This window comes from Geotrypetes seraphini, chromosome 3, assembly GCF_902459505.1.
Source record: "Geotrypetes seraphini chromosome 3, aGeoSer1.1, whole genome shotgun sequence".
NCBI classification, from domain to species: Eukaryota; Metazoa; Chordata; class Amphibia; order Gymnophiona; family Dermophiidae; genus Geotrypetes; species Geotrypetes seraphini.
In genome coordinates this window covers 162,193,624-162,217,974 of record NC_047086.1, presented here as the reverse complement: position 1 = coordinate 162,217,974, position 24,351 = coordinate 162,193,624, and the positions used below count along the sequence as shown (strand labels likewise).

At 42.8% G+C, this 24,351-nt stretch overlaps 1 protein-coding gene across 3 annotated transcripts in view; it reads right to left on the bottom strand.

Annotated features, from left to right (window-relative positions):
- Positions 1–24,351, bottom strand: part of PHACTR2 (phosphatase and actin regulator 2) — a 291,804-nt gene that overhangs the window by 48,563 nt on the left and 218,890 nt on the right. For all 3 annotated transcript variants that reach the window (XM_033939934.1, XM_033939935.1, XM_033939933.1), the window contains 4 exons: positions 8,507–9,023; positions 4,627–4,814; positions 928–1,084; positions 84–139 (listed from right to left, as the gene is read on the bottom strand). In XM_033939934.1, coding sequence (XP_033795825.1) covers positions 84–139; positions 928–1,084; positions 4,627–4,814; positions 8,507–9,023 — 918 coding nt within the window. The remainder of the gene's footprint in view (positions 1–83; positions 140–927; positions 1,085–4,626; positions 4,815–8,506; positions 9,024–24,351) is intronic.

Here is a 24,351-nt window from a genome sequence, read left to right as displayed (position 1 = left end):
GCAGTAGCTGGAGCCCGTAAGAAATGTTACTTTCACACAGTTCTCAGTTAATAGCAATAAAACCTGAAAGCGGTGATACTTACGTTTTAAGATGTTTCTTTGCTCCAGTTCTTCACTTGTGGGCCTTTGACTAAGTCTCCTGTCAGAACAAATGACATGCAAAGTTATCAGCCAAGATTCTTCATAAACCAAACACAAACTATGAAATAACTTTTATTCTCATTCTAATTGAGGTCTCAGTAGTCACTGTATTACTCCATAAACTCACCAAGAATGTAAGATATTAAAAATGAAAATGAAAAGGACAGTTTCACAGATTTGTCTGCAGGCAAACAGCTGTGACTATACCCACTGGGACATGGTCTCCTACCTCACCGCAAATGCAGCACCAGAAAGTATCTGGGGCAGAAGAGAAGCAGGGCCCTGTGTGGATTTTCCTACAGGAACATTTGCATCTCTTTCACAGCAGGTCCAAATAAACATGCTGAGAAGCAGTACTGTTCCTAGGGCCAGTCACTTTTCCAAAGGGAAGTTCCATAGGGGTTTCCCTTTGAGCTTGAAGACCCAGGAGTAATTTGTGTCTCTCTTTTATATTCTGGTAACTTCATCGTTTACCTTGCCCTGAGGAAAGAAGTGCACCTCACAAAAACTACTCAAGAAAACTTAGCCCGATAAAAAGGTATTTTATACATGTTTTGTTGACCTCTTGCTCTGTGTAATTTTAATCTAGACACAAACACTTTATAAGCAAAGCTTTCAATCAAACTGATATTATGAAATAATTTAATAGTAACATAATAAATGATGACAAATGAAGACAAGCATGGTCCATCCTGTCTGCCCAGAAAGGTAGCCAGGGTTGTACCTGCTTCTCCATGGAAGTTCCCCCCTCGGGGGGATTATATAGATTTAGATTATAACCAATACCTTACTAGTTTGGTTCCTATCTGCTGCCACATTTCCTGCCTCTGCTCTTCAGACGTGCGCTGTAAGATGTTTTTGTCTTCTAATTCTTTCTTGGATGGCCTGTTGCCTAATTTGATAGCCAGTGTGTCCCTCCGACGGATTTTACTAGCCAAAGCACCTAGCAAAAAACAGAAAAGGCTGGCAAATCATTTGGGCAGAAGTGTACGGCCTACAAACTCGGTAAACTTCACTTGCATGGCTCACATTCACACAGTTCACCAGAGACTATCAAATGCTTTTCCCAAATAGAAACAGCCAAAGAAGTGCCTAAAATGTTTAACACCCTTTAATGAGACAGCAAAAACACCAGGTCCACAAAGAAAATGAACAAAAATGAAGGTGTCTGACATCAACTATGGGGAGAGCTTTCATTTGAATACCTTAGTTCCCTACTGTAGCAAGTCTGTAAAGATAATGCCTATGGCTTTGCTACAGTAATAACATAATGAGTACTGTACCAAAAAAGGAAGGGCTCTTTGGTTTCACCCTCACCCAAATGCTTTCCTCATCCTCAGACTGGCTGATCCACTGCAGCCGGAGGTAACACCGGCAACCTAGTATTAAGGCATCCAGAGCTGCTTTTGCAATAAGAATAACAATTGCAGGTACCACTTCAGTGGTAGGGCTGTGGTCCAGATCAGCACCCATTATTAGATTGGATATAGATGATTCCTCAGTGTTTTTGGCCACAGATGTATCTGCTAGGACTAGGGTGCCTCGAGCTCGTCCCGCTTTATTCAGCCGCAGTGCGTCATCATCCCCTCCCCCACTGCTTCCAGAGAATGCAGCACAAGCTATAGAATTCCACTGCCAGGATCAACATGGCCCATTCAGTCTGCCCCGAAAGGTGACTGGGGTTGTACTTGCTGCTTTGTGCAGGTTACCCCCCCCCCACACCCCTCCGCCTATTTTCAAGTATGAAAGTCAGTAAGTTTTGCTTTGAGTGGAAATACCCTATAGGGGTAATTCTCAAAAGATCGTCTAAAGTTAGGCACCAGGATGATGGTGAACCGTGGCACGTATTCTCTAAACGGCGCCAGTTTTTCAGGCTCTGGTAGGTGCCCAAGCTCAGTGAAAAATGCCGTTTAAATGATGTTTTTCACGCGCCTCCACTCCAGCAGTGGGAGATGCGTATGAGAAAGATGGCAAGCTTTGAGACACGGGTTTATCGGGCATCTCTGCATCCTGACAGAAAATGCTAAGTAGCTCTTTGGACCCATTTTCTTAATTGCACTCAGGGGGAAGACGGGAGGCACTAGCTCACCTCATGACCTGTTCTTGCTTTTGTAGGGTTAGAACAGAGGGGGTGGGGGATGAGATGGGGGAGGGAGGGAGGGTCAGGGGTGGGCAGGAGTGTGTGAATGTGTAGTATGAATGTTGGCTACACCCTTACCAGGGGGGGTTTTGGTATGTGGGGGCTAGCATGCTAGATTGTTTCTATCAAAAAAAATTTGGTGTGTAAAGAGTAGCGCCTTTTTTTCCTAGCTCGTATACTGGCTACTTGGTTCCTTTCTGGTTGCCTTTGTTTCATATTGGTTTGTTTGCATATTTTACCTGTATTGGAATTTATGTATGCGTCTTCTTCACCACTTTCAAGAAAAGATATTACTAAAAAACTAAATGATATTTTTCACTGATTTTCAAGGCACCTAAAAAATCAGCGCCGGAATCACACCTCTGTAGGCACTTTACAGTGCCTAACGCCAGTGTAGGCGTGGCTAACGCCAGAAGTGGTGTTAGGTGCGATTAAGCGCCTACAGAGGCACAATTTACATCAAAGGCAGGTGCCAGAAATGTAGGCCTGGAAAATAGACCTATTTGTCTTCTCAGCTCAGAGAAACCCCAGAAAAACTCATGCTTTCTTTATTTTTCCTCCAGTCAATGGTTGTAAATAGAAAAAATATCATGAGCGTCTACTTTCCTTTCAAGCTGCTATATATAATAATAATAATAATAACTTATGATAGTGACCTTAGGCACCTGCTTTCCATGTCTCATTCTTACCTTCATTTCAGAAGGCAATTAAAAACGTATCTCTTTAATAAATTTATAGGCAACTAGTTTTCTTCTAACTATTCAATTCAATGTATCTTTTATTACTCTTATGTAAACCGCATCGAACGACCTGGTTATGCAGTCTAGAAATCAGTTTATTGTATTGTATTGTTGGAGGCAGGAGGTGACATGGGAATCTTTTTTTTTTATTCTCCCACTCATCTTAGATGAGTCCTGGCTTAATATTGCCAGAGTTTGCATAAGTGCTAGTTCCTCCCCAGCTCTGCCTCTTGGCCTGCCCGCCTGTCCCACTTTTGGGGGGCCTGATCAGAACTGATATTCAGCGAGACTGCCTGGCTTAGTGCCATTGAATATCGGCATTTAGCCACCGATAAACCTTTAAGTGGGCCAGAGCCTCCCTGGCCCACTTAAATCACTCTGAATATCAAACCCCATAAATTTTGTGCACACACTTTGTTAAATGCTGACTAGCACCCATCACTATCAATTAACAGCTCATTATTAAATTAAGTTGCACCCATAACTGCCACTATTCTATAACTTGCAGGGTGCTATTTTGCATGTTAAGTGTAAAGGTGTGCACACAACTTTATAGAATCAGGGGTATATTTTTATTCTATCCCCTTTGGGTGAAAATGCTCTGTCCTTTTATTCCACCCTCTTACGGGAAATAGTTGTAGTCTGTAATCTCTCTTTTTACTGAACTCCTTCAATTTTCTCCCTCTCTCTATCATGCTACATGGATGGATGATCTAGATCAGTGGTTCCCAACCCTGTCCTGAAGGACCACTAGGCCAATTGGGTTTTCAGGCTAGCCCTAATGAATATGCATGAGAGAGATTTGCATATAATGGAAGTGAGAGGCATGCAAAACTGCTTCATGCATATTCATTAGGGCTATCCCAAAAACCCGATTGGCCTGGTGGTCCTCCAGGACAGGGTTGGGAACCACTGATCTAGAGGACTTAGGTTCCATTGCTAGGGTAGTCTCCTACAACTCTCAATAAGACTCTTCTATCAACAGGAATTGTTCAATAGTGGCTGATGCCTTCCCTCCTACCTGGAACACAAGCACATCATATCTGTGATATATTTGAGTCTAGGGTTACCAGATTTTCACGAAGGAAAATCTGGACCCATTGCCATGCCCCCAGGCCCGCCCAGTTCCGCCTGTGTCACTCCCCATTCCACCCCGCCCCCAGACAGCATCCGTGCATGAGTGGACGCAACTCAATGACATCACACGTGCGTGTACGTGATGTTACTATGTTGCATCCGCGCATGCCCCTTCCTAAATAAGAACATAAGAATAACCTTACTGGGTCAGACCAATGGTCCATCAAGCCCAGTAGCCAACCCGTTCTCACGGTGGCCAATCCAGGTCACAAGTACCTGGCCAAAACCCATGGAGTAGCAATATTCCATGTTACGCAATTTTGACGGAAAGCTTTTCAAAACCTGGACAAAGTGCCGGGTTTTGAAAATCTGTCCGGACCCCCAGACATGTCCTTGAAAACTTGTCTGGTAACCCTATTTGAGCCTCACCAGTCAGGGTTCTCACAATGAAGTGCCTTGAATAGCAGTGCAAAAACTGTCATGCAGCCAGCTCTGTAAGCTCTCATTTTATTCTTTAAAAGTTCTTACTTTCTTCACTTTCATCATCTTCGTCATCTTCATCATCATCTTTGTATAATATAGGCCCATCTGAGTCAGAGTCAAAGGTTTGGTCCTTGCTGCTTTCACTTTCACTGTCCAGAGTACTGGAGGCATCAGTCAGTTCTTGGTCATTTGGGCATGGTATCTCTGTCACCTGGTCTTCCACAGTGACGGAACTGTTCACATGGAAAAGGCAGAAAATTCTGTAACACAACACTACAAAGACTTTTCTTCTCAGTCTTTTCTGAAGTATCACAACATACAATCAGTACAAACAGGATAGAACCCCTTGATTTTGCACAAAGGCAAGTTAATGAAGTTCTCCAAAAAGAGCAGGTTTTTTTTTTTTTTTAATCTTTATTCATTTTTAAAACTTTCAACAAGTGTAACATAAGATACAATCATTTAATACTTTAACATTACTTAATATACCATCAAAGTTTGACTCACATCAAATATCCCTCTCCCCCTTGTATCCAACAATTGTACTTAAGAACATAAGCGTTGCCTCTGCCGGGTCAGACCAGGGGTCCATCGTGCCCGGCAGTCCGCTCCCGCGGCGGCCCCCCAGGTCCATGACCTGAAAGTGTTCCCTACCTAACCTAAAATATCCATACCCTATTCGCTCAATGTCCTGTACGGTAAACCTCTATCTGTACCCTGTTATCCCCTTCGCTTCCAGGAAGTCATCCAGTCCCTTTTTGAACCCCAGAATTGTACTCTGTCTTATTACCTCTCCGGGAAGCGCGTTCCAGGTGTCCACCACCCTCTGAGTGAAGAAGAACCTCCTTGCATTCGTTATGAATCTGTCTCCTCTCAGTTTTTCTGAATGACCTCTTGTTTTAGTTGTCCCTGCTAGTCTAAAGAATCTGTCCCTTAAGCATAATAAACCATAAAATATTCCACCTCCCCCTCCCCACCCTGGACGTGTATGAACAAAGGGAAAAAAATAATATTCATTCTGAACAATATTTTGTTAATGGCTCCCAAAAATCCCTAAATTTCTTAAAATGCCCCTGCTGTATGGCTATTACCCTTTCCATTTTAAAGATTTGGCATAACGAATTCCACCAAAAATTATAATTCAGCCGATCCCATTTTTTCCAATTTTTCATAATTTGCTAAATGGCAACCCCTGTCATAATGAGCAAAAGTTTATTATTATTAGAAGAGATTCGACTCTTGGCTCTCATGGAAGTAACAAATAACACAATGTCATATGATAATGCCACCAGATTTTCCAGTAGATTATTCACTTGGCCCCAAATGGATTTCCAAAAGCTAAGTATCAATGGACAATAGAATAGTAAATGATCTAATGACCCAGCTTCGAGATGACAGTGCCAGCATCTATTAGACTTAGAGCTATCTAATTTCTGTAAATGAACTGGGGTCCAAACTGCTCTATGTAACAAAAAAAAAATACAAGTTTGTCTCATAGATGCTGATGCCGTACATCTCATCCTCCAAGCCCAAATTTGTGGCCATTGAGATGCAGTAATTTGATGCTTTATCTCAATGCTCCAAATGACACGCAGACCAGTCTTTGGTTTCTTATTCAAAAATCCAGATATTGATTTATACCACTGAGCGGCCTGGTATCCCAGGAAGTCCACCTGAAAACATAAGACCGGCAAACTATTCTGATTAGTTAGATTTTCCCATTCAGGGAACCCCTCCTGAATGGCCTGCTTCAACTGCAACCATCTATAACTTTGTGATTTGTTAAGACCAAATTTGTGTTGCAATCATGAAAAGTCAAGCAGCTTACCATCTGATATAACATCATCCAAAGAACGTATACCTGCCTTCATCCAGTGTTTCCAGATAACCTTAAACCCGCCAAATTGAATCTTGGAGTTCAGCCATAGAGTTTGACAGGTTGATTTATGAATCGGAATAGGCGTTAAATTATTCATACATTTTAGTGTCTGCCAGGTATCTACTAAAATTCTATTGTCCTTATACAATCTAGGCATCTTGATACTTAGAATGTAACATAATCTCAGAGGAGACATGAGTTGCCATTCCAACCATAACCAGTCTGGGAGATTTTCCATGAGCAGTTTTCATCTAAAAAAAATGTGCAAACTAAGAAGAAGTCAAACCCGTGGAGGGGCATAATCAGAAAAAGGTCTAAGTCCCCTTTTGGCCTAAGGCCTTAAACGTTGAAAGTAGAAGCAGGGAAAATGTCCATAATCAAAAAAAACATCCAAAAGGAGTTTTTTTTTTAATAATGGCCTGCCTCTACGTTCAGCTATTTAAACGCCCAGACCACCACTACGTCTAAATTTATACCCTATAATCAACCAAAAAAAAGCCTAAGCCCCAAACGTCCAAAACAAGAGCTTTTAGGCGAAAGAGGAGCCAGTCCTTCGCCTTAAAGCTGGATTCTGTAACCGGTGTCTGTCAAAAACAACACCGGTTACAGAATCCACCCTCTCCCCCACAACATCGGGGCAAGAGGGAGTCCAAGCCCTCTTTCCCCGCGGCACCCCCGACCTTCCCGACGACATCGGGACAAGAGGGAGTCCAAGCCCTCTTGCACAGCGGCACCTGTGAACCCCCAATGAAAATCGGGGCAAGAGGAAACCCAAGCCCTCTTGCCCCATGATCCCCAAACCCCCCCCCCCCCCCGCTGAGTCCGATGGGGCCAGGAGGGAGCCCAAGCCCTCCTGCCCCGTGGCCCATCCCTGGGGACCCCATGACCCCCTACCCCCAATCCCACCCTCCATACTTTGTCAACGTTGGCCAGATGGACGGGTGCCAAGCCCACCCGTCCGGCAGGCCAGCTGGCTCCGGAATGGGGCCGGATTGGCCCAGGCAGCTTAAACCCCGCCCACAGGTGGGGCCTGAGGCGCCTGGGCCAACCAGAATAGGCCCAGGAGCCTTAGGCTTCTCCTGTGGGCGGGGCCTTAGGCACATGGGCGTTTAATTGTTAAATGCTTAGAATTTATGATTAGCATTTCATCAAATTTTAATAAACTTGAAACTTGATGTATGCAAGTTGATCCTCCACCACTGACTCAGTGGCATAACCAACTGCATGAGCTCTTGAGGATGGAAAGATTAACTATGGAGTCCCGTGGAAGTAAAGCAAAGAAGAGGTTTCTTAAGTTGTGGGCTCCATACCCTGCATACCCTTTCATATCTTTCACCTAGAGTGCATTCTGGCTTTCTGAATTCTCTAATAGCGTGAAGTTGGGAGGGCTTTGGAAAGAGTTCATGTGGAACAGTTTTCACCTTAGAAGCCCATATAGTCCTATTTTTCTTGTTCACTGTATCTTTGTTGTTGTTCCATGATGTTTGGTAAGACACTGAGGCCCTGATTCTATAAAGTCCACCTAAAGTTGGGCGTTAATTGCTCAATAGACTTAATCGATGCCGATACTGGCACTCAACACCTCATATTCGACTTTAATTGGACTTAACTGAAGAGGTGCCTAACTCAAAAAACTCGATTCTATAAAAAGTTGGCACCTAGCCCAAAGTGCCTACACTAAAAGTAGGCATGGTTAGGGGCGGATCATGGGCATGTTTTTTGAGTTAGGCATCTCTTTGTGAATTACTGTAGGTACCATTAGGCTCTGATATCGGTGTCTAACTTTAGGCAAAGAAAACCCTGGCATAAATGTTAGTATGCTAAGCACTGCCTAAGCATGCTTAGGCAATGCTAAGTGTGATTCCATAATGTATGATATCGGTGCCTAACTTTAGGCAGACATTATAGAATCAGGACCAGAATGTATTTATTTTTTGCTTTGAAACTCTCAATAAAAACATATTTTACACAATGAAACAAATGCTTGTTGATATACACCACATTATATGTCAAAAGATAAGAAAGAAATCCTTATTATAGCCTTACCAAGATGTCTTCTCTTCATTGCTGCTCACACTAACTTCTGGGTCCAAGTTTGTTTGCTTTGTACTATCCATTTCCTGCTGGGTTAGGAGATGTTGGCTAGAGTCCGTGTCTGTAGCAGATACATTCACCTCGATGCTAATCTCTTCAGTCTCTTGCATGTCCGTTGAAGGACTTGGTTGACTGTCTAGGTGAGACACAATAGCCTCTGTAACAGATGTGCTCTGCTCTTCTGTGGAGTGGGTCTGCTGTGGTACTACATCTCCTGTAGTGGGGAGCAGAAACTGAGACTTCTCTGGTTTATTATTTTTCCCTTGTGGTTTTGAACCATCTTCTACCATCTTTGAGGAAGATGTTTTGGCCTTATCAGCCTGAACAACCAGCTGCTTCCCAGTGCTTCTTTTGGCCTTTGAAGTCCCCAATGAGCCTGTTTTGCTGGCTTGCTCCTTCAAGGCCTTTGTGCGAGATGTGGCACCTGAAGATGACTGTGATGATGTTTTCTTCACATGAGAAGTACCAGCTGGTAAAAAAACAGTAAAGGAACAAAAGGCAAAAACTTTAGAAATACAAACTGCCAGTCACTGAAAACTATATTTTAAAAAATGTAATGTGAATGTTGGGGAATTCAACCCATTTCCGGCTCAAGGAAAGCCACCACATTCATGTACCGAAGACATCGAAACCAAGGGACTAGATATTCAGCTGGCGGAGGTCAGGAGTTCTTTGGCCACTGGTGGCATTATGCCTGAATATTCACTGCCAGGCCACATCCAGGCATCGGTGTTGAATATCCAGTTATGTGTAACCAGCTATCCCTTATGCAGTTAAGTGCAATGGTCAGCACTTAACGTTCTACGTGAAATTGGATAAAGATAGGACTATGTTTTATTCGGTCTGATTTATTGGTTAACCTAGAGGGGTAGGAAATTCCAGTCCTCGAGAACAGGAGCCAGGTCAGGTTTTCAGGATATCCACAATGAATATGTATGAGATGGATTTGCATGCACTACCTCCTTGAGATGCAAAACTATCTCATGCATATTTATTGTGGATATCCTGAAAACCTGACCTGGCTCCGGCTCTCGAGGACCGGAATTGCCTACCCCTGCCCTAGACAGTTGAGCGCTGGATATTGGCATTTAACTGCAGCACGCACACTTTGTTGGTTAGTGCTGATGATCAGTGAATAGTCTAGCAGTAGCAATTTAACGAGAGAAGGAGCCTGTCCTGGCTGGTTAAATCATTTTGAATACTGATCCTCTACATTTTTTTCACTTGAATGGCTTGAATTCTTCAGCTATTTTACCTTTTTTAGGTTCAGAACCAAAATCAGCCTCTACAAGATGTTATCAGCACTAAACAAGGAAGCTGCTCCTTCCTCTCTTTAAAATACATTTATAGATTTCAGGATGACTAGTTAAGAGCCTCCATTTTATGTCTAGCATGACTCTGTGCATCAGACCAAGGCTCCTTTAGATGTCTTTTCCACATTCTAGCTATTATGGGGCTAATTCTACCAGCAGTTCAGAAAATTATTGAAAATCTACTTATTTAAGAAATTTTTGAAATTTCTAGGTCATTTGTTTTTACTATCATTGTTTCAATTTTCTTTTGTAAACTACATAGAACTCCTAAGGTACTGCAGTAATTAAATACATTTTTATGTTAATGTTATGTTATGGTGTCCTAAGGGCTAGATTCACTAAGCCCACCGATCAAGTTCCGACCACTTAGCGACCCCTTTGCAACCTGATTTCCCTCTGACGCGATTCATTAACCTCTGTCCCGATCATCCTCCGATTTGCACATGCAAATGAGGAGGAATGGCATTCAAATGTAGGCAGGCAGCGATTCACTAAAAAAAAAACCTGCAACACCGAATGGGCTGGCCGATCAACAAACAAGCAACTGCTGGGGACCAGTCATTCAGTGGTTTCCGACTGCATCTCCTGCTCTCTGCTGCGATTCTCCAGCTCTCTTGCTGACCTGCTCTCTTCTGCCCCAACTCTCTGCCGCAATTCTCCTGCCACCCTGCCCCGAATCTCCTGCTCTTTGCCCTGACTCTCTGCCGTGATCCTCCTGCCACCCTTATCTGCCCAGAATCTCCTGTGCTCTCTGCCCCGACTCTCCTGCGCTCTCTGCCCCCGACTCTCCTGCTCTCTGCCCCAAGCGCTGCCCTGCTTCTGCCCTGGCCTTCCCCCGCAGTGCGAGCCCGTGGTTTTAACCTGCGGATTTAAAACGGGTTAAAACCATAGACTCGCTGGGCTAAAGTTTAAAAAACAACAACAACAACAACAACAAAACCATCTACAGATGGTCTCCGCATGCATTAGGATCGCTACAGAGCGATCCAGGCGGTCGGTTGGGGGCTTGATTCTGATCTCCCTCATTTGCACAAGGGCGATTCGTGAATCAGCTCCCCAGGCACGGATAAGATCCGATCAGTGCCCTTAGTGAATCTGAGCCTAAGTTAGATGGTAATAGTCACCCTATTACCACTTAACTTAATTGTTTTAATTGGTGATAAATGGTGTAGTAATTGACCGAATCATTTAAAACCACTTAAAAAGTCATTAAAAAAAAGGTAGGCACCTACAAGTGCCCACAAAGACCGGCATCCAACTTCCATCCATAGAGGCACCTACCTCAACCGTTTACACTGGAAGTTGATGTAGGCATCTCTATGGACGTGATTCTTATTGAAAGCAGGTGCCAGAAAGGTAGGCCTTTAAAACCTTGGCCTACAGATCCGGTGCCTACTTTGGATGTGGCTGTGATACTGTAAACAGTGCTATCACATGATCGATACGCAAACAGCGCCGCTTTTCTGGGCAGCCACCGACAGCAGCACCGTTTACATAATCTGGCCCTATGTATTTAAATGAAATCTTATTAAATTAAGCCAGGGAGGACTATTAGAGCAATCTGAGTAAAATGGCCTGCAAATCAGACATGTATTACTAGACTACCGTCAAAATTTCATACAAAATTATCACTGAAGGCTGGAATCTCACTGCACTGCACCTTTACCTGCTGTTATTTTTACTTTGTTTAGATTTTATTATTTTATTGAAGTGTTTTACCTGTGCATTCATTCTTCTTCTCTACAGCTCTCTCAAGGCGCCAAAGGAGCGCGCTTAAGGAGCAGGTCCTGCTCCTTAATGCGCTCCTTTGTGCGTTACTACAGTGCGTTTTCAATATTCCAACGTTTATACCTTACACATTCACTAACACCTCCAATTCTAACATTATACCTCTTTACTGCTTTCTTTCATCTCCTGACCTAAATTCTAATGATACTTATACTACTCAATACTTAGTTTCTAATTCCCATTCACTTAATATGGATAACACTGTTACTTCTATCCCTGTTTTTTGGGGACATAGACCTTGCAAAACAGCTAACTTCATAACAAATCCCCGACTGCCTGTACGTTCTGAAATTATTGTATCCTCTCCCAAAAGTACCGAAAATCTGCATCTCAATATAGGATTAATAAATATTCGATCAGTAAAAACTAAACATCACTTAATCAAAGATTTAATTTCACAACACTCTTTTGATGTCATATGCTTAACTGAAACTTGGCTAACCGATGGAGAGGAAGCTTACCTCTCCTACAGTTGTCCCTCTGGATTTTCATATTTCTTCAATCATCGCCAGTACAAACGCGGTGGAGGTCTAGCCATCATTTTCCGTACATCATTAATAACAGCTATAGATTACTCTCCTTCTAATTCTCCTATTGAATTTTTACAATTCTCTTTTCAAACTAAGCCTAAACTTGATGCTCTACTCCTTTACTTACCTCCTCCAGTTAATAGTGAAAATTTAATTCTACTACAATCCTTGCTCTTTGACTTCGGTTCCTCTACTTTAAACCCTTTAATCTTAGGAGACTTTAACATCCATTTCGACATTCCTAACGATACTCAAACTAAAACTATTCTAACACACATTGATCATTTAGATATGCATCCTCTCATACTGGAACCTACACACAATTTAGGACATACTATCGATATGGCACTTATCCCATCATTTCAAATTGATAACTACACTTTTAATTTCTGTCAACCAGTTCCCTGGTCGGACCATTACCTGATATCAATGTCATATACTCTTAATTTCAAAGCATCCACATCTTCCAAAAAAATAATCAAATGCAGAGACTACAATAATCTTTCTTTCGAAAATATTGCTGCCGCACTTCCTTCGGATTTCTTTGACTTAAATTGTACATCATTAGAAGACTCAATCAAATGCTGGACCAAAAACACCCGTCAACTATTGGATACATTAGCTCCTCAACAATCAAAAATCATCTCTGGGAGAAAATCTATTAATCCATGGTATACAGCAGAACTCAAACTCATCAAAAAGCAAGTAAGATCCTTAGAGCGTAAATGGAGAAAAGATAAATCTGTATTTAACTCAGAACTATTTAAAGAACACTCTAAATTCTATAAATCAAAAATAAATCTTGCAAAAACAAAATTTTACTCGGGATTAATTCAGAAAGCTACAAATTCCTCCACTCTTTTATCATATACTAAATTCAATTACTCACTTTAATCAACGTAAAAAACAAGATACTGAAATTAAACTCACTTCTCAAGAACTCGCTACTTATTTCATCGAAAAAATTGACAATATCAGATCTACATTCACTATAAACTCATTAGCTAAATCTGATCAAGTACAAACTGAGCTTAGCTCTTTTTCTTCAAAATGTTCTTTGTTTAATATTCCTACTTTAGCAGAGATTGAAGCTACTTTAAAAACTATTAACTTAAAAGGTTCCCAGACTGATTCTATTCCTCCCTTCCTCCTTAAGCGATTCTTTAAGATTTTCGGACCAGCAATTTTTACCCTGGTTAGTGACAGTCTAAAAAAAGGTATCATTCCTACGGTTTGGAAACACTCAATCATTCATCCGATCATTAAAAATCACAAAATTAGTCCTGAAGATATGTCGAACTACAGACCTATAGCCAATATTCCATTTTTATCTAAACTAACTGAGAAGGTGGTGTTTAACCAGATTTCAGATTTTATCGAAAAAACTAATATTCTTCACCCCAATCAGACTGGCTTTAGGCAACATCATTCTACAGAACATTCACTAATAGGCATTACTACCATTATTCACTACTTTTTAGACCATCATCAATCAGTTCTCTTAGTTTCTTTGGATCTTTCGGCGGCTTTCGACACAATTGATCATGAGCTATTACTAACTAGGCTCCAGTCAATTGGTATCACAGACCAAGTTCTATCTTGGTTTCACTCTTACTTTTCTGATCGTTCTTCATCTGTTTTTTTCAATAATTCAACTTCCAATACTTTCCCCTCTACAAACGGTGTCCCACAAGGTTCTATACTTTCTCCACTTCTATTTAATATATTTCTTGCACCTTTGTTAACTTTATGTCAATCTATTGGATTTAATGTCTTCGCTTATGCCGACGACATCCAACTTCTGCACCCCATTGATACCAATAATCCTTCTGATATATCAGTAATCAATACAAAATTAGAACAAATACATAACTGGTTAAACAACAATAAACTTGCATTGAACATTTCTAAATCCAATGTACTACTTTTTCCCTGGAAGGATAACCCCAAACTAAGCCTCCCAATTTCTATTAAGGGTCATCCTTTACAAGAGGTAAACAATATTAAAATACTTGGAGTTATTTTCGATCACTCTCTTTCCTTCCACGACCATATTAGTAATGTTATAAAGTCTTCATTCTTCAGGCTTCGACAAATTCGCTCTGTATCACAGTTCCTTAATGCCAATTCTCTAAACATCCTCATTCATTCACTTGTTATTTCAAAGATAGATTACTGTAATGCCCTGTTCAAAGGTATAGCACAAAAGGAAATAAAACGCTTACAGATAATACAAAATACATCCATTAAACTTATCTATAAAGCAAAAAAATTTGATCACGTGACGCCGCTCCTTAAGGAAGCCCATTGGCTTCCGGTGGGTCATCGAATAATATATAAACTCAGTTTGCTTACCTTAAAATCACTTCTTTATAAAACTCCAGCTTTCATTCACAAACTGCTAATCCCTTATACAGCTACTAGAACTTTAAGATCTGCCGAACAACATCTTCTAACGATTCCATCGTTGAAAATAATTAATACGCGTCGTCAATTTATTTTTTCAGTCACTGCACCCCAGACTTGGAATTCTCTACCGAGCTATCTAAGGGAAGAATCTAATTTAGGAAAATTTAAATGTAAACTAAAAACATTCCTGTTTAATGACGCATTCATAAACTAATTATGCTCCTATGTGTCTTTTTAATAATCATGAGAATCTCATAAAGTTATTCTTTCGAGTCTCATTTTCAATTTTTACTCTCCTATTAAATTTTATCTTATTAAAATTATTATCATTATCCCTCCCTTATGTGCCTTCCCTTTATGTATATTCTACCTTATTTAAAATGTAACTTCATCCCCATATTTTCCTTTTGTCTCCAGTTTCGTCAAATTTGTTTTTTAACCTTGTTAGTATTATCTTCTATGATTTTGTTTTTACATTGTAATTTTATCATATTGTACATCGCTTCGAATTTAGATGAAGCGATTAATCAAAAACATATTAAACTTGAAACTTGATAAGAACATATGAATTGCCACTGCTGGTTCAGACCGGTGGGCCATCGTGCCCAGCAGTCCGCTCACACGGCGGCCCCCAGGTCAAAGACCAGTGCTCTAAATGAGTCCAGCCTCACCTGCGTACGTTCCAGTTTAGCAGGAACTTGTCCAACTTTGTCTTGAATCCCTGGAGGGTGTTTTCCCCTATAACTGACTCCGGAAGAGCGTTCCAGTACAGATACTCATTTTCATCACTTATTATTTTTCACACAACCAGTACAATCTTTCAGATGACTAATAATTGTTAGCTTGAGACTATGTTCAGTTGTCTTCATTCAATTCTGTGATGATTGCCGTGAGAAAATGTTTGTAGGACAGGGACAAATTAAAAGTGATGATAAGCAAATCACAACTTCAAATCCATGGAAACTTATGAATTATTCACAGTATATGTAAAGTTCAAAAGAGATAAAAATGGCCAAGAGGAAGCTCCTGCACAAAGGCTAAGGAAGTCGCTGCACTTAAAATGTTATTACTTCTGGTATACAGGAACATTGGTGCTCTGCTCTCCAGTGCATATCCCTGCTCTTAATATGGTCTGCATGTACTCATCATCAATGCTCAGGAAATGTCATGGTGGTGGCCCTCGCAATTAGAAAGCACTCTGGAACTCAACAACCAGGCTTTCATCCAGTAAACACTTTACAACAACAAAATACAATGTCCTGGCTTACAGTCAATTGAAAGTACCCTCTCCAGTGAATAAGCAAGAATATTTAAGTTCAGCAAACATGGGCTATTAAAAAGATATGTAACCTGGTCTAGGGCAAGGTTACCAGATTTTTAGTAAAAAAAAAAAAAAAAAAAGAGGAAGCGTGGCCCCACCCCATTCTGGCCTCTAACTCCAGTCCTACACACAAGCCTCATCTCTTCAGGGCCTCATCTTGAGGTTGTCTGTGCATGTGCGGATATGACGTGATGACATCACATGCTTACACATATGCGTGTGACATCATCGCATCACAATCAGGCATCCGGACAGTCTTCTAGAAAGAGGACATGTCCGTGAAAATCTGGACATCTGATAATTCTAGTCTAGGGTCAGTTCACACATCAGTGTCAGGTGATCCAGTAGATCACACTCACAAAACCCAGTCATCATTGTGGTTCAGATGTTAAGAGTGGTATTTGCTAACTGTGCAGCAGGAGTATAGGAGTTTTCCATTGCCTGTTTCCTTCGACTGTTGTTCAACATTATATGGTTCTCCATAAGTGAGACATTGAGCATCCCGGACCCCTGAGAACCATATTTGGACATTTTATTCACTCCAATAAAGTTCCTGTAACGCATTTGTTGTATTATTCTGCATTCATACAGCGAAGAAGTTTTTCAGCTTCTCCCGAAGCCAGGTGAGCACCACTTCCTTTACTTCATCATCAGAGGTGAATCTGTGACCTCGCAGCACCTTCTGCAGTGGACTGAAAATGTAATAATCACTAGGTGCCAAATTTGGGCTGTAAGGAGGATGTGGAAGAAGTTTGAACCCAAGCTGTTGCACTGTCTCCGCAGTCGCTGCCGCTGTCAATGTGCTCTTGTGCACGATATTGATGGGCAACCAGAAAGTGCAGTTACTTACCGTAACAGGTGTTATCCAGGGACAGCATGCAGCTATTCTCACATGTGGGTAACGTCATTGATGGAGCCCGGATGTGGATACCTCACAAGCAGACTTGCTTGAAGAAACTCGAAGTTTTGAGTTGCCTGCACCGCACATGCACGAGTGCCTTCCCGCCCAGCACAGGGCGCGTCTCCTCAGTTCAGATAGCTAGCAGAGAAGCCAACCAGGGGAGGTGGGTGGGTTGTGAGAATAGCTGCCTGCTGTTCCTGGAAAACACCTGTTACGGTAAGTAACTGTGCTTTATCCCAGGACAAGCAGGCAGCCTATTCTCACATGTGGGTGACCTCCAAGCTAACCAGAATGGGATGGTGGGAGTGTTGGCAATTTAGGAGAATAAATTTTGTAATACTTCTTGGTCAAAATGTCCATCCCGTCTGGAGAAAATATCCAGACAATAGTGAGAAGTGAATGTATGAACCGAGGACCAAGTAGCAGCCTTACAAAGTTCCTCAATAGGTGTAGATCTGAGGAAAGCAACTGAAGCTGCCATTGCTCTGACTTTATGGGCTGTGACTCTATTGTGTAGGGGTAATCCAGCCTGGGCATAGCAGAATGAGATTCAAGCAGGCATCCAGTTGGAGATGGTACACTTAGGAATAGGATGTCTCAACTTATTTGGATCGAAGGAGACAAAAAGGTGAGGAGCAGTTCTGTGTGGTTTGGTGCATTCCAAATAGAAGGCCAAAGCACGTTTACAGTCCAGAGTATGAAGAGCTACTTCTCCAGGATGAGAATGAGGCTTTGGAAAAAAACACTGGAAGGACAATGGATTGGTTGAGATGAAATTCCGAGACCACTTGAGGGAGGAATTTAGGATGAGCACAAAGAACCACCTTGTCATGATGGAACACCGTGAAAGGTGGATCAGCAACTAAAGCTTGCAGCTCACTGACTCGTTGAGCAGAAGTGAGGGCTATGAGAAACACCACTTTCCAAGTGAGATACTTCAGATGAGCCTTATAAATTGGTTCAAATGGAGGCTTCATCAGTTGAGCAAGGACAACATTGAGGTCCTAAACCACAGGAGGTGGTTTGAGAGGAGGTTTGACATTGAAAAGTCCTTTCATGAATCTGGAAACCACTGGATAAGCAGAGAGGGATTTCCCTTCAATAGGCTGATGGAAAGCCGCAATTGCACTGAGATGGACTCGGATAGATGTAGACTTGAGGCCAGAATTACAGAAGTGCAAAAGATAGGCCAAAACAGAAGATAAGGAGGAATGCTGAGGCTCCTTATGAGGAGAAAAACACCACATAGAAAATCTAGTCTATTTTTGGTGATAGCATTGTATAGTGGTAGGCTTCCTAGAAGCTTCTAAAACGTCTCTTACAGATTGAGAAAATTGAAGAGGGGTTATGTTGAGAGGTACCAAGCTGTCAGGTGTAGAAATTGCAGGTTGGGATGAAGCAGAGATTCCTGACTCTATGTAAGCAGAGAAGGAAAAAACTGGTAGAAGATATGGATCCCGGCTGCTGAGTTGAAGTAGAAGGGAGTGCCAAGGTTGTCTCGGCCACCAAGGAGCAATCAGAATCATGGTGGCATGATCGCTCTTCAACTTGACCAGAGTCTTGAGAATGAGAGGAAATGGAGGGAATGCATATAGGAAGAGATTCGTCCATTCCAGAAGAAAAGCATCTGCCTCGAGGCGATGAAGAGCAGAATTAAGTAGTTTGTAGTTGTGGGGAGCTGCAAAGAGGTCTATCTGAGGTGTTCCCCACTGAGAGAAAATGTGATGAAGAGGCAAGGAATGGAGTGCCCATTCATGAGGTTGCAGAAGACGACTCAAGTTGTTCGCCAAGCAATTGTTCGCCCCTTGGATATAGACAGCTTTGAGGAAGGTGTTGTGGCGGATTGCCCAGGAGACCATCGAGATGAGCGCCCCAAGCGTAGGTTGAAGAGTCTGTCGTGAGGACCTTCTGATGGGGGGGCAGTTGAAAAAGCAAGCCTCTGGAAAGATTGGAAGAGAGCATCCTCCAATGGAGAGACTGCTTCAATGAAGGAGTGACTGTTATGTGTTGAGAAAGTGGATCGCAAACCTGCGTCCAGTGAGATGCCAGGGTCCACTGAGGAATTCTGAGGTGAAGTCTGGCAAAAGGAGTCACATGTACTGTGGAGGCCATGTGACCAAGGAGTACCAACTTGTATCTCGCTGAGATGGTAGAGCGGAAAGACACGGTATGACAGAGTTGAAGAAGAGCTTCAAATCGTTGTTGTGGAAGGAATGCTCCGAGTTGGACAGTGTCCAGAACAGCTCCAATGAATTGTAGATTCTGTGAGGGCTGAAGTTGAGATTTGGGAAAGTTGATTTCGAATCCCAAACTTTGTGGTCCGTTGGGTCGCCACAATAACCCCTTGAGACTACCACTACCAGGCACTTGATGAACACTCTGGGAGACGAGGCTAGGCCAAAGGGTAGTACTCTGTATTGATAATGCAGATTCCCCACCCAAAATCTGAGATATTGACGGGAGGCCGGATGAATGGAAATATGAGTGTAGGCCTCCTTGAGATCCAGAGAGCATAACCAGTCGTTCTGCATGAAAAGGGGATAAAGGGATGCCAGGGACAACATTCAAAACTTTTCTTTGACTAGGAATTTGTTGAGAGCCCTGAGATCCAGAATAGGCCGCAGATCACCCGTCTTCTTCGGAACAAGGAAGAAACGGGAATAAAATCCCCTGTTCTGCTGTTCCAAGGAAACTGGTTTGATGGCACGGAGGCAAAACAGAGCTTGAGCTTCCAGAAGAAGAAGGGCAGTCTGGAAAGGATTGGAAGGATACTCTCTTGAAGAAAGCTCTGGTGGAACCTGAGTGAAATGAAGAGAGTATCCTTCCCTGATGATGGTCAGCACCCAGAGGTCGGATGTAATAGTCATCCATCAGTGATAAAAATGATGGAGACGACCTCCTATAGGGGGAAAAAGAGACAGAGTCAGAACGGTGGAGGTTATGCTCTGTTTTAAACAATCAAAAAGGCTGAGTAGCCTTAGGTGCAGCAGAAGGTTGAGGTTTTTGTTGCTTTGGAGGCTGCTCTATCTTGAGAGGAGGGCGATTATAAGGAGCTGTCCTCGGAGCAAAACACCGCTGATAGATAGGAGCAGGGCGTGTAGTTTTGGCAGGAGCTGGCTTTGGCTTAGGTCTGATAATAGGAGCAAAGGATTTTTCATGATCAGATAATTTATTGGTGGCTGCATCAATAGATTCATTAAAGAGGTCATTGCCCTCACAAGGAATATTAGCTAAGCAGTCCTGATCAATGGTACGAAGCCAGGCAAGGTGACGCATAGCTGTTGAGCAAGCAGCTGCCCGGGCAGACAACTCGAAAGCATCATAGGATGACTGGAGGAGATGTAATCGAAGTTGAGATAAAGAAGCAAGGACTTCTTAAAAGTCAAAGTGCTTTTGAGTATGCAAAGAACTCAAAAATTTAGGCAAAATTATAGTTAAGGACTTTAGAGGACATCATAGCATTTTGAGAGATGCGATGTCGAAATTCGTCCATAGTCTTCTCATCCCTTCCCAGAGTGCAATGTGCCTGGAACAGCTGGAATGGTATGAGAAGATCCAGTAATGCCCTGCCTGGAGAAGGACTCGAGGACGTCGAGGCAGCCTGTGTCGAAGATGAAACTTCGGCTGGAAAAAAGGCATCAAAAGAATAGGGAGATATGGACGAGGTAATCGAGACCGCTGAGTCGTCGAGGTGTGGAAGTGGATACCTCGATTGAGGAGTCAACGGTCTAGGAGATGCAGGTGGCTTAGTGGAAGACAGGTGCTCCTTAGAAGAAGAGCGATGTCTGGAAGCATGCCTCGAACGTCGATGAGAACTGTGCTTGGAAGCAGATCTCAAAGTCGAGGAGCCTTTGCCCTGGCGAAGGATGCAGGCGATGCCACCAGGGAATGGATGGGGCTTGGAGCTGTGGATCGAAGCTCCAGAGGCTGTATGGTGGAATCTCGATGCACTCCCAAAGACTCTGCTTATTGCATGGAGGGTGAGGAGTCCTGTCAAGACACGTGCAAATACTCTGCTCCTTGCATCGAGTGTGTATATGCCATACCAGACACTCGCAAAGACTCTGCTCCTTGCATCGAGTGTGTATATGCCAGACCAGACACTTGCAAAGATTCTGCTCCTTGCATAGAGTGCGAATCCAGAGCTCTTGACAGAAGCAAAGACTCGACCTGGCGGGAGACTGCTGATGTCCCAGCTGAAGTAGAAGAGGCATTGTCGAGGCAGAACTATATTTGCTCAATAACTGAACAAATGGCTGCCCAAACATGGTCTGGAAAGAAGCCGGCAAGGATGGATCCCTGTCTGAAACCGGACCATCTGCCTTGGCTGGAGGTTCCACCGAAGCATTGGAAATGTGCTTCGACTTGGAAGTCTTAGGCACCTGAAACACCACCGGTGTAACTGTCTGCTGCGCTAGCTCACCTGAGGATACAGGGGAAGATACAGCAGTCGTCGTCAAGGAAAGAGCCGCTGCAAACGAGGAAGGCTCAACGTCGAAGCAGTGGAGGCTGGTGGACCCTCGATTGAAGTCGAGGCTGTGGTCGACTTCGGAGTCGAGGAAGAAGTGGATTCCATCTGGAAGAGCCTCTCCACTAAAAGTAGACGACGTGTAAGCACGAGGTTGAAGAGCAGCACAGCGGTCGCATGAAGCCCTAGGCAGTTAAGATACCTGGTATGCTTCATGAAGCTGGTAGCTGGCCGGTGATATAGAAGGAAAAAACAGCCACTGTAAGGTCAAAGTCCATGGACTGCGGCCGAGCGGCCTGACCCGGCAACCGGACGGAAGAAAGAAAAAATTATTATTATTTTTTTTTAAACAAGAAATAAAAGAAACACAGCGATTCGTGAAGAAAATAACACACAACTGCGGTGAGAGAAGGCACGAAGTTAGTTAGTTAAACGCAGAGAGTCAAAGACGGACTTCTTGGCTCCACAGAAAACTGAGAACTGAGACGCGCCCTGTGCTGGGCGGGAAGGCACTTGCGCATGCACGGTGCGGGCAACTCGAAACTTCGAGTTTCTTCAAGCAAGTCTGCTTGTGAGGCATCCGCATCCGGGCTCCGTCGATGACATCACCCACATGTGAGAATAGGCTGCCTGCTTGTCCTGGGATAACAACCTTCATCAGTAACACCTGTTCCTCCCACTTAAACCTTTTTACCTACTGTTGATTCATAATGCTATTGTCTACACTGAGACAATATCCAACAGTGAATTTCCGCAGGTTTCACTCCCTCTGCCCAGAGAAAGCACACTGCTGCATGTTGTTCTTCGATGGTGCAATCTTGCAATGGAGCGTCCATGTTTCTGACCTCATGGCTGCCACATGACTAAAGGCCGAGTGCTGCACTGTGCGCAGGCGAACTATCCAACAGGCAATGTACCAATACATATGTTGCATATCGCTAGCTTTGTTCCGGTTATCGTGTAATTTAACAATTGCCTTTCATTTTTGATTCGCTCTCCTTTTAAACAATTCTTATAAGAGTCTCTGGCTTGTGCTGTGCAGAAAAAGGCACCTTTGTATGGGGGTTGGCAAGAGCCACATTTCTCCGCACTAGATGTGCTTCATTAATTATTCATGCAGCTTTGAGCTAAGGCACCTCAAAGTCTGGAAAGGTGAATCTACAGATTCTTTGCTTTGACCAAATCCAAGCACACAGACAGTTCCACTGACTTGCCTGTGAGACTACACAAAATCTGAAAGAGTTTAACAGCTCAGAGCTCTAGCAAGTTGCAGTACTTAGCTTATAGAGTTCCAAATTTTATTGATAGCTGTCTGCAGGGCACTGCTCTGTTATCTGATTTTGTTTACTGTATTGGGAGAGCCTCAGGCTGATGTGGGTTTTTGTTTTGTTTTGTTTCCCTTGCTTTTATGTTGGGATTTACTGTATGTGATTCTAGCATCAGAATTTCTGACTTACTTCAGACATTGGCGATATATTTTATATCAGAGGTAATTTGTTGACTTTGTCAGATTGCTGAGGAAGAAACTATTCTGTGTTGAAATACTAGAAGTGTCGAGGCAGTGTATATCTATAATTTTTTGCTAATCATTCGTCCCCTTGTGGAGTTCATCTTTCGATCCCTACGTTATGTACATTTTTGGATTTTTTTTTTCCCGGTTTTTTGGGTTGTTATCCCAGAGGATCCCAGACAGCATAAACTCAATGGATCTGTAATCAGTAATGTTACCAGATGGGACACTGTAATCCCTTAAACAAGCTTTCTTTAATATAAAACTTTAATACAAAGAAATAAACAAACTTACAGTTCAATTGATCTTAAGGATTTCTTTGCTCACAGAATCCACACTTCTTGCTAGCACGTCTCAAAGATAGGGGAAAGTCAGCAGTGTTTATCACAGACACTCTGTGCCTCCTCTATAGCTATGTGTTGTCTAACATGGAGTCTGCTTTCTTCATACACAAGAAAGAAAAAGCAAAAGCTCAGTCCACTGAGCTGTAACAATGTACACTGGGAGCAGAAGGGGAGGGGGCTCCAGTTTAATGAGCCCATACCTTAAGCAATCTACCCTCATGAATTTGGGGGGCAGAAAATATATTTCCTTAGATTACTCCTGAGCCTGTTGCCTCTTAACTTCATCCCATGCCCTCTCATTCTGGAGTTTCCTTTCAATTGAAACAGACTCACCTCACGTGTATTTGTATGTAGGTATTTAAACGTCTCTATGATATCTCCTCTCTCCCACCTTTCCTCCTTTTTGTTTATTAACCTGTAAAATGCACTCAGACAGTGGCATACCTGCATTGGTTGCCACCTGGGATGGAGCATCCTCCCTCCAGACAGTGGGAGATGCAAGGAGCAGAGGCAGGACTGCTGTCTGGTGGGCCTAGCTGTTGGCTCTGTCAGTCCCCTGCTGGAAAAGGAAGTTAACGTCAGGGGGGAGGGGACTAGCAGAGTAGATAGCGGTGCACACTAGGCAGCAACCTCCTGGCTTTTTCCTGCACTGCTTTACTGGCTGCACCAGGGTGGGCCGCCCCCACTACCCTGCCCCACTGCACTGAGAGAATTTTTTATATGGCTATTAAGACCTGAAGATACATTGATTGCCATGCCTTTACTGCAGCTGAGCATGTCTTCATCAAGGTATTTTATACATTTTCCTTTCAAGTTTACATTCTTGATGCTTAAGGACCTATAGTTCTGAGAAGAAGAAAGAGGAGCATTTGTGCATAGGATCATCTTTTGTGGGGCTGGTTTTTCTTAGACCATCACTAAATATTCGTTCAAATGTTAACCTGCTCTGACACTGTAGACATCTTTTCACCCACATGGGATAAGACAGAGCTCTAGGAAACTTCTTATGGGTTGAATTTCCTTCCAAACTCTGGTTGAGGCCTTCTGTTTAGGTTGGCCCTTACATAAATTTTTATTTTATGTCCATGATGGGGATATTATCACACCACCACCACTTGTGTTCAAAGATGTTTACCTCTTTGCAGAACATTAAACATGTCCTTTTTTATGGATTGAAGATTTGATCATCTATGTCAGGGGTGGGCAAACTTTT